Source organism: Lycium barbarum, chromosome 5 (assembly GCF_019175385.1).
Source record: "Lycium barbarum isolate Lr01 chromosome 5, ASM1917538v2, whole genome shotgun sequence".
Taxonomy (NCBI): Eukaryota; Viridiplantae; Streptophyta; class Magnoliopsida; order Solanales; family Solanaceae; genus Lycium; species Lycium barbarum.
The window spans coordinates 2,043,815-2,057,645 of NC_083341.1; the positions used below are offsets into that span (position 1 = coordinate 2,043,815).

At 34.6% G+C, this 13,831-nt stretch overlaps 1 protein-coding gene across 4 annotated transcripts; it reads right to left on the reverse strand.

Annotated features, from left to right (window-relative positions):
• Positions 1–215: 215 nt before the first annotated feature.
• Positions 216–12,587, reverse strand: LOC132640082 (protein BTR1-like). 4 transcript variants are annotated; one of them, XM_060356511.1, is made up of 8 exons: positions 12,493–12,587; positions 3,570–3,808; positions 3,385–3,491; positions 1,944–2,137; positions 1,559–1,653; positions 1,271–1,366; positions 778–840; positions 216–551 (listed from the first exon to the last, which is right to left on the reverse strand). In XM_060356511.1, the coding sequence occupies exons 2-8, from the start codon at positions 3,651–3,653 to the stop codon at positions 450–452; spliced, it is 741 nt and encodes a 246-aa protein (XP_060212494.1). In that variant the 5' UTR covers positions 3,654–3,808; positions 12,493–12,587; the 3' UTR covers positions 216–449. The 4 variants fall into 4 exon arrangements, with proteins under 4 accessions (XP_060212494.1, XP_060212496.1, XP_060212495.1 ...); XM_060356513.1 differs by having other exon boundaries at positions 1,559–1,650; positions 12,493–12,586; XM_060356512.1 differs by lacking the exon at positions 12,493–12,587 and adding an exon at positions 5,381–6,639.
• Positions 12,588–13,831: the final 1,244 nt, after the last annotated feature.

The window sequence follows — 13,831 nt, forward strand, 5'->3', positions numbered from 1 at the left end:
AAGTAAAGAAAGTTCACAAGAAAGGAAGCAATAAAAAGTACTGCTAAGTGCTACCAAACTCTTTCAAATCTTACTTCTCATCGACATATACCTATGAACTATATGTGCGTGTGGAGTCTCATATATTGTTGCTTAATTGATGCATAAGCTGAAACAGATGCTGATATTGATGACAATGACCATTTCTTCTACAAGACATGATAAAGGAATAAAAATAATTCATCGAACCAATCCAATAAAAATCACAATTCTCAACTCAATGTTACCTACTGAAATATTACAACTGTATAAAATGACCATAAATTCAGCCAATTGAATCAATTCCAATAGTTCTATTGCCTCAAAGGTTTCAAAACTCAACAAAATTCAAGCACTGCTTCCAAAATCACCATATACAATTAGAAATTCCAGCTATCCATTACGAAAATCACAAACGAAATATTTAGAGATCAAAATCCATCCTCTCGTGTCTCAGTAACTGTCGCTACTTTCTTAGATATCATTGACTCGGCTATGCTGATCGCTCTTTGAGATCCTGTAATAGTCACCTTCTTGCAAAAGCCCAGAAGTTTTTAAATATTTGTAGGGTATCTATGTACTCCTATGTTGCTCGGACTTTTCAAATTGTTGTGGCACCCGTGTTAGATCCTCCAAAAAATGCACGACTTTTGGAGAGTCCAACATGCAACTGGCGATATTTTTGAAGAGTCCGAGCAACGTAGCTACATACTCCATATGTCAACATGCCAAAAGAAACAATAAATCCAGGAAATCTTACCTGTCAGAAGTACCGGACATTAAATTACCCCTATCTGATATCTTTATTCTAGCTCCACTTACCTGCAAACACAGCATACTTAGGACTCTTTTGGTTTGAGCTATAAGATGAAATAATCATGGTATAAATATTAGTATCGCTTTATCCTGTTTTTGATTTGTATTTTGAATCTTGAAGAGCTAATCTTGAGCTGAGGGTCTTTCGAAAACAGCCTCCCTACCTCCCAAGGTAGGGGTAAGGTCTGCGTACACTCTACCCTCCCTAGACCCCACTAGTGGGATTACACTAGGTATGTTGTTGTGGTTGTTGTTGTTGTCGTCGTATCCCCTTTTTAGTACAAAAAATCGAACGCCCGATAAAAATGATCTCTGAATTACAATCTCGGCACCGCTAATTCATGTATTGCAATCCCCGCATAAGTTGTTTCTAAACCAAACGACCCCTGCCCTTAGAACATATACGGGCAGGAAAAATTACAACTTCTTCACTCACCTGACTTATCTCCATTACACTCCTTCCGTTCCGGCCAAGCACTAAACCAATACGCTTATCAGCAACACCAATAGTAACAGAATTGTTCCTATCCTCCTGCAAAACCACCAAAGTAGAACAGGTGAAAACTGATAACAAAATCTGACAGTTCTAAAAAATACAACATGATAAGAATATTGTCATTATCAGCTCCAACACCAATACAAAGAAAAAGAACAAGTTGACTTCAAGCGAAAGCGGGTTGCAAACCCAGTCAAAAGCATTAGGGGAAACAGATGGTGTTCTCACAGAATTAAACTGGCCCTTGTTCTGATATCTGTTATTTGGAAATCTCCCTCCAATTACTCCATTTGGTGGTCCATAGTTCATGTTAACATAAGCTGCTAAGAAAATAGGGAGCAGTAGAAGTAGAACTAGGTATCAGAATATGACATAAAATAAAATAAGAACTGCAAAATGCGGCGTCAACTACTACAATGATCTCCTAAATGGAACACCGAACAGCTCGGAAAACATTACAGAAGAGATGGTCATAAATGTTGTAGAAAGCACGACAGACAAGACAGAAGTAATTACAAGCACAGATAATGATTAAAACACAGGAACAAATCCTACACCTCCTGAGCTATCACTTAAATGGAAGTATTACAAACTAATTATATTTGAATAATACCTGCATAGGGAAAAGGAGCATTCATGCTTTGTATATAATGAGTGTCTTCAGCCAACTTATATAGAATCAATTCAATAGCCCGCATCTGCTCCCCAAGAGTTCCAATCACTACTACTAACCTATCATGCAGTCCTGGAAAATTTTCATCCTGAGGTAATATATTTATGCCAGCCCGAGAGTCTTCAATAAATGACCTGTAAAAGAAAGCCATCTATGTTAACACTAATTTGATGATTTCATCAATTATCTTTATTCTGCATCTCAAAATTGTATTTGGAAATATAGTATATATGTTTCCTTTATATAATTTTGGTTGCAGATGAAGTTCAAAATGCACTATCACACTAAAGTTTAGAATGCACTTTCATATAATTTTTCTAAAGGCATGCTTGAGCCCTAAAGCTAGTGCAAAATATGATGTGCATTTAGAGTAGCTTACGTATTGGTTCATTGCAGGACTAAAGCGCTAGGGCACGAACCTCACCACTATTTTTTTTTTTTGTTGAATAGAGTGACACTAAACACTATGTATTTCATCTTTTTTTCACCAAATTCTATTTTTTTATTTTTTTTCAATTCTTCTGTCCACATTTTGGTTTATAGTTATCATTCTTGAACTACAAATAGATTTTTATCTTTCACTTCTTCTGTCCGTATAACCCATGCTTTATTTGTGTATTGTCCGTAAAGCTCCAGTATATAATTTGATGCTTCTTTTTGCCTTTCGCCTTTGATAACACTGTATAATAGTCCCTCAATTTGCAGATGAACTGTATGGTTATTATCCTAACTTTTCTTGAGGACCCTCAATGCCCTAGGTTTTTGAAAATCTGTGGTGAATTGGAACCTCCCCGAACATTGTACTTTGCACAAGAGAAGTCGTAAGCACGACATAAAATAACAGAAAACTTCAACCATTTATTCCCACCAGACTCACATGTTACACATTGACAACATCCTGGTCTGGAATGGGGTACCAACACATGAACGCAGAGAGTTCAGCCAGTCACATGGGACAAGGAACCCAGTCAGATCAACAAGAAGAATTGAACCAAAGCTTCTAATGGCATATATAATTTGTTTTAAAGCAGTAACAAACTAGGATGCAATGCTTGCATGGCTCACACAGTTGATCAAACTTCCAGTCAGAAACTTAAAAGCGAAAATGGAACATTTTTTTTGTCAAGGCAAAGTCAGCTAAATTCATCACAAGGATATGCCATTGCGTACTCAAATTCAGATTGATTATGTCACATAACATTATCAGAATCAAAATCAAGCATTTCTGAATCAGTAATATTTGCCTGGTGGAAGAGCTAGTTATGTTAAATGAGTTATGAGACTATGAAACCTGCATGCATTTCCAGGAGTAACGTATTTGGGGGGAGAGGGAGCAAGCTAAATACTTATACTAGGACATAAAATGAGGAAAGTGTCATACTTTATTGTAGCTCCTCCCTTCCCAATAATTCCACCACAAGAGCTGTTGGGCACAACTAGTCTAACTTTTGATCGCGGGTCAGCATCACCACCATCTTCAACATAACTCTGAGTTGGAAGAAGACAGTTTTCTCAAGCCATCTGTCAATAATAGTACACAGAGTGGGATTTAAGACATGATGTTACCTCATCTAGTAGTTTATTAAGAATAAGATCAACTGCCTTGAGTACATCATCAATTGGCCCAGACGCCATTACAATCCTATCCATGGTGCCAGGGAAAAATTCGTTGTTGCGTGACAACTGAATTCTCGCCCCAGAACGAGACTGAAAGTCACTGATTGTCGAGCCGCCCTTTCCAATAATTGAATCAGCTTCAGCATTTGATAGAAGGAACTTGACAGATATTTTATTCTCCTCATGGTCTGGAAAAATAACAAATACAAAGGAGAAACATCAGTACTATGAAGAGTAAGAAGGGAATGAAGTACTGCGGCGTAATCAATTAAACATTTTGGTCAAATTACTGAAAACATGATGCTTGGAATCATAAAATGTAAATTGAAATTTTATAGACATCGCCAATCTAATGATATCAGGCTTCTTTACAGGCATAACCCCTAGTAATGGAAAAAGAGTTGAAACAAATTCTCACCTCCCTAAAGCAGGAAAAAAGACATATTCTCATGTTAAGTACAAAACCTATAAGATACATGATACTTCATTACAGCCCAAATAACAAAACAAACAACAACATACCCCCAGTGTAATCCCACAAGTGGGTCTGGGGAGGGTAGGATGTACGCAGACCTTACCTCTACCTTTGAGGGGTAGAGGCATATTTCATTACAGCGCATTAACCACAAACTATCATCACAAAATCAAGTCAACCAGAAAACAATCAGACAACATTTGACGCTTAGTGTAAAAGTATATACAAAAGGTAACTTTGTGACCATCGAATCTTTGAATATGAGTAAAAAACAATGTAGAAGAAAGATAATTCTTTCATGGATAAAGTCTGAGTCTATTAAAGACATTTCTTCTTGCTACAAATATATGTAAGATTAGAAATGCCCAAAAAGAATGATGTCCATTCACTGTTTGACATGGTTCTTTCGATCTTAACAAGACTGCTGCTTAAGGCGAAGAACAAAAAAATTGGCATAAAAGAGAATGACTGGGAGGACTAGAAAATTAGTATTAGCAAACAGCAATGATGTTATTGAACCTACAAGGTTGCTTTATTTGTAACTTTTGTGAATAATTGCACTTCCTTGTTGGGTCATTATGCCAAACAACACTTACCTGACTTATCAAGAGGGGGGAGGAGTAGTAAGGATGTATCACGAAGGTGCTTTGAAGCATCAAAAGGTAATTCTTTTCTCACAAGTATGTAGTCGATAATGGTCGAAAAATGCAGCTCAACTGCACAATTATATGCAAGACACACTTTCTAGATTAAGCACCGTCTTTCTTTCTTTTTTTCAAAAGCAAAAACTTCCTATCCAATCCGTAAGGTGATGTGTTTGAGGGTCAATATTAGTCTTTGGAAACTAAGAATGACCTCATTAACAGCGGCGCATTGTGAGAATGTGAAGGCTTCATATAAGAATTAAAATCTGATGAAGCTCAGTGAGATACAGCATAGACAAGAATTGCAGTTTTTTTTTTTTTGGCTAAATGTGGAAATGAAAAAAATTAAAAATGATCCTTTATCTCGAGACATAGGAGAGGTTATACCCTTCCAAAAACTTATCACGATTATTTTATAGAAGTCAAGGCGTCCTTCCAATAGAAACTAAATAAATCAATTATACCAAGAAATGCTTGTCAAGTTAATTATCATAACTAAACTAACCAAAATTGTTTTCGAGTCAGGACAGCAAACAAGCATACTGCACAGAAATGAAAAAAACCACCAAGACATCTGGTTGCAAGCTCAGAATTCAGACCAGTAAATAGCAAACATACAACTCTCGTTCTAAAGGGCTCACCTTACAAACAGAAAATTGAGAGTACAAGTCTCAGTTCCCTTTTCTTATTTAACTTCCTAAATTTCTAAATGATCTTTTCATCTTTGGGTGGGATTGGGAGGAGTGGGGGATGGAGATCTTATCGACTTTTTGGATCTAATGGCCAAGTCCACCCCTTCAATCATACTGTTCAGCATGCTTTCATCAGGGAGATGGTGAAGCTGAATATCGTCAAAATAAAAGAAAGAAGCTCTGTCAAGAGATTGAGATATCTGATCTTCATGACCTCATCATCCTAATCCTGCATGCCCTTGACTAAATGGAGACCTCTGCTAAGGATGAGGAACTTAGGGTTTACTTCAATGACAAAAGGTATACTTAACACCACCAGAACAGATTCAGGACAACACAGATGTGGCCCATGTTGAACATCCTCAATATCAAATTAACCCGCAATATACCATACAAGCTATTGCAAAAATAGCGACCTCTGGAAATTGAAGCGAAGATGTTAGCCCTCCTATAAAGCATATTCTCTAGCAATGAACGTATGCACACACGTCCGAACCGGCACTTTTGCCTATGCAGTCAACTTTGGCACCCAGGGGCGGATGTGCAGTATAACAAGTGGGTTCAACTCAACCTAGTAGCTTCAGCTCAGGTAGGTACAAATAATATGTTATGAACCCCGAAAATCAAATGAACTGCGGGTTCAGAATATCCGAATCCATAAAGTTGAAATCTTGGATTCGTCTCTGTTGGCAGCAATGCTGCCGTGAAAGAATTTGATTACCTAGTCCATTTGTAATCAAAGTACTACACATGATCATATTAACTTTGGTCCTAACTGCTATACATAATATTTCTTTATGATATTAAAATAGAAATTCAGGATATGGATGTTCAAGTCAAATGTATCATATGCTCAGGGACTAAGTCTACTCCTTTGCAAGTCCCCGTTATTCCTTCTATCTTCCACAAGTGAAGATCTTGAGGAGGTTGTTCAATTGGAAGCTTACCAGAAAGTTCCTACATTGTTTTAAAACATTTAAGAAACGAACTCGTCCTGATATGATTCATTCAATCTTTTTAATTTAGTTTTGGAACTCTTCCGTATCACTAACTATATATGCTAGTCTATAATCACAAAGTCAATCCTGAAATATTTCTACCGGACACATTTTTTGTTTCCCCTATCTTAACTTACTTGGGTTAAACTGAATCTGCTACCTCACTCATTTCACTAATTTCTTTCTCATTTAACATAAACAGTCACTTTTCAAGTTTATTTCTTTTTAAAAAGATATGGACACTTGAATATGCTACCTCATCCATTGCTTCTAATTTCTTTCTCATTTAACACAAACAGTCTCCTTTCAAGTTTATTTCTTAATGATTAAAAACACAGAGTTTCCAAACTAAACTATCACCAACTAATTAGTAAAACACACCTCAACTATCAAGTACGAAAATTGAACATCTGATAGTTGAGGTGTGTTTGCTAACTATTTGGTGATGGTTTAGGTAAGAAACTCAAAAAAAGTGATACTTGAGATGTGTTTTTTACCCTTAACTCAAAAACTAAAGAAACTTGTATTTGCTACCTCACTCATTGCTTCTAATTTCTTCTCACTTAACATAAAAAGTCACCTTTCAAGTTTATTTCTTTTTCCAAAAACCTAAAGAAACTTGAATTGCCACCTCACCCATTGCTTCTAGTTTCTTTCTCATTTAACATAAACAGACACCTTTCAAGTTTATTTCTTTTTCCAATAAAGAACTTGAATCTGCCACCTAACCCATTGCTTCTTATTTCTTTCTCATTAACATAAAGTATGACCTTTCAATTTCAAATTTGTTTCTTTTTCCCAAAAAAGCTACACAAACTTGAATTTGCCACCTCACCCGTTGCTTCTAATTTCTTCCACGATCACCTTTCAAGTTTATTTCTTTTTCCCAAAAAAAAAAAAAAAGATTCACAAAATCAGAATTCTAAAAACCACATTATTATAAAATTAAACACCAAACAAACAACATAAATAGTCACTTGAATTTGCTACCTCATCCATTGCTTTTAAGTTCTTTCTTATTCAACATAAACAGTCACCAAGTTCCTTTCTTTTTTTCCAAAAACACTAAATAAACTTGCTAGGGTTGTAAGTTCACACAGTTGCAACCAAAAATTAGGTCAAGAATTTTCAAATCAGAATTCTAAAACCACATTATTAAAATTAAACACCAAATAACAAACATAGAGCAGATCAGAAGCTATTAACTATAATTTCAAATCCTTGATTAAACGCAGTTAAGTTACAATTTTTCGAAGCTTTGAAAATCAGAAAATTCTTAAGAAAGATTAAATTCGATTAAACTGGAAAAAGATATTAGAACAAATTGATCATGAGAATGTAATTAAGAACTTTGCCAGATGGAAAGATAGAAGAGTACAATTCCAATAAATAGATAAATCAAATAAGTTTAAAATCTTTTAGTAAGATTTCAACTTTAGGCCACTAGTTTTATTGAGCCGACTCTACGTAAACAAAGCCTGAAAAGCTTCAGAATCTTCCAAGAAAGCTTCTTTCTTGTTCCTTCCAACTGCTCCTTCAATATCTCGAGTTGATTCAAGTTTTGACATCTTTCAACATCGATACCCTCCACCCAATCGCGGAGACCGTTCCTCCTCGGGGTCGAGATCCAGCCCCCGGAAACAACATCATAATTAGAATGATGGGAATTCAGCCCTGATGTTGACTGTTCCGTACAACTACAACTACTACTAGAAAAGTGTCTCTCGATAGCAGAATTAACGTCTCCACAAGTGTAAGGCCTTCCGGTGGGCGAAAAAACAATAGAGGCAACACGAGAACCCGTCATGGATTCGAGTTCTTTAGCTTTTTTGAAAAGTCCTTTGTGATTTTTTCAATTTGTATCTTCTTCCCCCTGTTCCCATTCTCTAATTATCTTCAAAAACTTTAATATTACTTATCTTTTTTCAAACTGCTTTGAATTGTTTTTTCTTGAGCCGAGAATCTATCGAAAACAGTCTCTTTACCTTCCAAGTAGGGGTAAGGTCTGCATACACTCTACCCTCCCCAGTGCACTAGTTATATATTGTTGTTGTCAGGGGCGGACCTAGTAAGAAGCCAGGGGGTTCCGAACCCCCTTCGGCGAAAAATTGCACTGTATATATAAGGTAAAAATTATTTTTTATGTATATATAGTAGACGTTGAACCCCCTTAGCTTCTTCATTTATGACTTCTTTATATTTTTGAACCCCCTTGGCATAAATCCGGCTCCGTCACTGGTTGTTGTTGCTTCTTCAAGAAGCAAATTGTGCTTGAAATTAATCTCAAACTTGGTATTCTTTTGCTGTTTGGTGTAAATGTGTATTTATAGGTTTAGGTAAGGATTCCTAAAACTATAAGAAATGGTAGTTTCCTATTGAAAAATGTTCTCTTTTCTATATTGGGTTTCCTAATTTTTTTCTGTGTGAAACAATGAGACGTTTTTTTTTTTTTTTTTTTTTTAATTTTCTTTTTCCTATTTGGTTTCCTAATTTTCTTTTATCGAATCTGCTACCTCACCCATTGCTTCTAATTTCTTCTTGTCACGCCCTTTTTTGCGCCCCGCGCTATAAACGCGCAAGTTTTTTTTTTATTATTAAAGGGTTTTTCCATTTGAAGTGACGGTTTTGAAAAGATATTATTTTATTCACAGAGTCACCACTTGGAATTGAGTTTTGGTGTTCCAAGCCACCTTATGAATCCCTAATTAAAAGGAAATGACTCTTTTATTATGGTCCGCGAAAACAGAAGACCAGGTAAGGAATTCTGTTGACCGGGGAGAAGGTGTTAGGCATTCCCCGAGTCCCGTGGTTCTAGCACGGTCGCTTTATCGACTTATACTTAGCTTAAATTAATCTTTAAATATATTATGTATTTGAGCCTTGATTTGCTCGTACTTTTATTGTTGAACATTTATTGGTCTTAAACCGGATGCGTACCCGCATTCCGAATCTTTTAAGCGTCTCAAAATAAGATGCATAACTGCATTCTTATTCGAAACAAAATTAATTATTAAAACAAGTTCGGCCAAGGTGCGTAACCGCATCCTTGAGTTATAAAAAAAACGTCTCGAAATAAGATGCGTAACCGCATTCTTAATCGAAACAAACGTCTTGAAACGTGCCTAAAGCTTATCTAGCGTTAAAAGCAATTATTTGTCTCTAAAATCCGAGACTTATTATTATTTGGTTATTATTTTTTAGTCCTTTGTCACTCTTTGACAACGGGTTTTGAATAAATTCGCAACCCATCTCGCTCCCTTACAATTGGTTTTACACTCTTTTCGTTTATACTAGACAACGGAGTTTGAAATAATTCGCACCCCCATCTCGTTCAACTCACATTTAGTCAATTAATATGGCCTTAACCGTTAGTCTTGGCCTGATTCTTCTGTTTAAGAAATATATTGAGCAAATATACGACCGAATAATTAAATTAACAAGACCTCCATTAATTACAACAAAGCATAATATCCAAAACAGAGAAGAGTATAAAGAAAACGACATTGCCTCCAATTTTATCACTGTAACCAAGGCCTCCATTTTTTACATTTTTGTTTTCTTCCGGGACATCCCACTCGGGAATGAATACATAATATTTAAAAGCGAGTAAAAGAAAAGACACGCAAATTAAATGAACCTAACATATTTGCCTAAAGTTTATGTCGGATCTTAAATTTGCTGATTAATGTTAACGAATCCATAAGTGCTTCAGCGATCCAAATAAATTAAATAGAAGAAATAAGATATTTTAATCCCATGTTTCATGCATAATTCACAATCATGACTCAAGCTCATTTGATTCTAGTTATTAACCCACCCCACTATACTTTTACTACCATTAACAACATTTATATTACTTAAAAGAAAATTCATCATCACAGCAACGGTAATAGCATGATTAAACTAACATACTAACCCAAACAATATTAACTTAGTTTCAATGCAAAGTAATAAATATATCACTTTACGTACACAGAGCCAAACCAAACGAAATGGATTTATTTCAAAGAGGAACAACAAAGTATGAGCTTAGAAATGGACCTTAAACGGAACTTTGAACCGTCACTCTACCTTAAAAAAGCTGAAGATTATGATGGGTCCTTTTTTCTCTTTTGTGAACCCTCTTATATAAAAAATGAACCCTCGCCCTTTTGTTGTGGGGTCCCTATATTTTTTCTTGTGGAACAATTAACTCTCCTCTTTTTATCATGGTGATGTATTGTGTATATTTATTAAATTATGGGGACCATCAAAATAATATTCCCTCCCCTTGGGTCACGTGTTCTACCCATTAAAAAATCTGTTTTTTTATTTTGTCTTTTGTGATGTGTGTGTATATATTGTGAAGTAGTGAGCAAGAAAATGGAGTGGGAGAAATTAATTTGTTGGAAAGAATCTTATGAGGTGGAACTTTTTGGTTGGTCCTCCTTTTTTTTTTTTTTTTTTTTTTGTTTTAATAAAAATCTAAATACACTTATAAGTATTTTAGCCACCTAATTTTAGACTAAGAAAAAAAAACTTATACCTTTAAATCCGGTTAAAAAGGAAAAAAAATATTTTTTTGAAAATTTTCTCTTTATCTTAACTACGACTCTATTTTTGTTTTATATTTTTTATTTCCACAACAAAATCACTAAAATGAGATAAAATTCGAAAAATACAAGATTAAGCCAAAAAGAAACATTTAGTGTTAAAAATCGTGTAAAACAACTCAGAGAGGGTCAAAAATTGCGTGTCTACGCTTCTCATTTAACATAAACAATCACCTTTCAACTTTATTTCCTTTTACAATTAAACTAAAGTCCCCCTTTCAATTTAAAATTTGAAAAATACAAGATTAAGCCAAAAAGAAATATTTAGTGTTAAAAATCGTGTAAAACAACTCAGAGAGGGTCAAAAATTGCGTGTCTACACTTCTCATTTAACATAAACAATCACCTTTCAACTTTATTTCCTTTTACAATTAAACTAAAGTCCCCCTTTCAATTCCAAGTTCCTTTTTTTTTCCAAAAAAAAAATAAAAAAATACCCAAATCGAAAAAAAAAATTCCTATCTTTACTTAAATTTAACTTCTAATACCCAACTTAAAAAAACCCAATCTTTTTCCTATTTGGTTTAATTGACTTCCTTTAAAAGGAAACCTTACCCATTGCTTCTAATTCCTTTCTCATTTAACATAAACATTCACCTTTCAACTTTATTTCCTTTTACAAATTAAAAAAAAAAATCACCTTTCAAATTTGTCCCCTTTTTTCCCAAAAAAAAAAAAAAAAACTGTTGAACCACTGACTGCCTGCAATCAAAAGGGTGAAAAGTCATGTTAAGTCTTTGACAGAATCGGGATTTTAAAAAAAAAAATCACGTGAAGTTAAATGCCTTTGCGAAACATGCTAAATACATACCTAATTTTATTCTTTTAGATCCGTGGAGACATCTCTCCGGGGTGTTTCTTCGTAATTCATGCATACGAAACTGAGAGATAACTTTATAATAAACCTTAACATTGCAGTTTGATGGGTATTTGTCACTTCAATTTCATTCCAAACAGCAGCGAACCCAAGATTTAGTACGAAATAGACTCCAAACAGAATTTGGCTCAAAGAATTGAAACCTAGCTTCTTAAACATCAACTCTTTTCAACCCCAGAATAAGAGGATAAACTACAGATGACTCTATTGATAATTTGAAATATCCAAGATACTCACTTTTTTAGCTCATCAAAGACTAAATTTTTAGGCATAAAAACACCAGCAAATCCTCATAAACACCTTCAAAATTGACAAAAAATATGACAAAGTACTGATTCAGGTACAAAACATAACACCCATCTGTTGCTTCTAAGCCTAAGAAACTCAATGAATCACATATTTCAAATATAAACCTTTGTTCTTGGCCTTGGCCACCAATTTCCAGGAAACCCATAAAGCAAATAGTGAAAAATAATAACCAAAACGTTCAAAGAAAGAATTTTTCCTCAAATCATAAGAAATACAGGAATTGTTTTGTCCCAAAAAGGAGAATAACCTCAAATCTATGTACCTGAAAATCGATATACAGATTACCTATAGGGCCATTTGTAGTTTTCAATTTTTCATCCAAAAAATTTCGCAGAGTTCTCAAATCTTCACCAAATTTGAGATACAACCTCTAAACCACAATACGAGTAAATAACAAATATATATTGGAACAAAAACATCTACTTCATAGAAATCCATTTCTGTAATTTTTATTTATTTCCAAAAACCCTTCAATGGAATTTCTGATTTGTTTTTATTTATTTCCAAAAACCCTTCAATGGAATTTATGATTTGAAGTACAATCATGGTACCACTAAGAAATCAATCAAAAATGTAGATAAAGAAGGGAACTTACCTGTACTAGTTGTAGTTATGCCTTATGGGGCAGATTTTTAGTTATGCCTTATGGGGCAGACTTTTAGTTAAGGCATAACTAAAAGTATGCCCCTAAGGTGGAATTTTTCCTTAAGGTATAAACTTTGCCTTATAAGGCGGAACTTATAGTTATGCCAGGTCCAACATAACTTTAGTTATTCCTTAAGGAAAAGTTCTGCCTTATAGGGCATACTTTTAGTTATGTCTTAAGGGACACACTTTTAGTTACGGCATAACTAAAAATTTACCTTGAAAAGTAAATATATATATATATATATATGCCTGGTTAAACTTAAGTAAAATTCTGCCGGTGGGGGCATAGCGAAATTCAAACTCTGCCTTGCGATTTTTTAAAAATATTTGACTGAGTGGGGTCCGAACCTAGAACCCATAGGTTTTAGCATAAGGGAAAAATTTAAAGATTACAAATATGAGGGACAAAATTTAAAGACCACCCAAAAGAAGGCCAATTTTTTTAAACACTTATTGGGTCTTAAGAGGTCTGATTCGCTCAGATCTATGAGGAAGTCTTATAACCATTCATAGCTCAATTCCTCAACAACGGCTTTTAAATTGATAAACTTTGTATCAATAGCTATAGAACAACTGACGCTTTCTTCCACAAACTCAACCTGAATTATTCCCCAACTCTTTTACTACTATTCTCTCTTGGGGGATAAAACAACATAGATTCATATACTCATCGGATTCCGTAATTTTTTATTTCTTTCAGTGAATTTTTTTTTCTTTCATGTGAGTTAACAATACCATTGAAGTTTAAGAATACCATGAATATATATAATTTGGGTTTGATAAAGAATACCATGGATGAAAAATCACGGCAGATTGTGATTCTTTGACTTTCAATTATTTTGGTTCTCTTACTCTTTACTATTTGTTCTCTTGATTTATGATACCATGATACCATGACTTTCAATCAAAAAACCCTTACTTCATTACTGGAGAAGAAAACCCTTCACTAAAGAAACTGAAGTGTTTACATAGAGTG

What these genes read in the sequence shown, in the direction of transcription:
- LOC132640082 (XM_060356511.1), bottom strand. Translation starts at nt 3,653, where the DNA reads ATGGATAGGATTGTAATGGCGTCTGGGCCAATTGATGATGTACTCAAG. An exon ending in TTAATAAACTACTAGATGAG is followed by an intron (nt 3,492 to 3,569) that starts GTAACATCATGT and finishes CTTCCAACTCAG; the next exon opens with AGTTATGTTGAAGATGGTGG. An exon ending in AAGGGAGGAGCTACAATAAA is followed by an intron (nt 2,138 to 3,384) that starts GTATGACACTTT and finishes TTTCTTTTACAG; the next exon opens with GTCATTTATTGAAGACTCTC.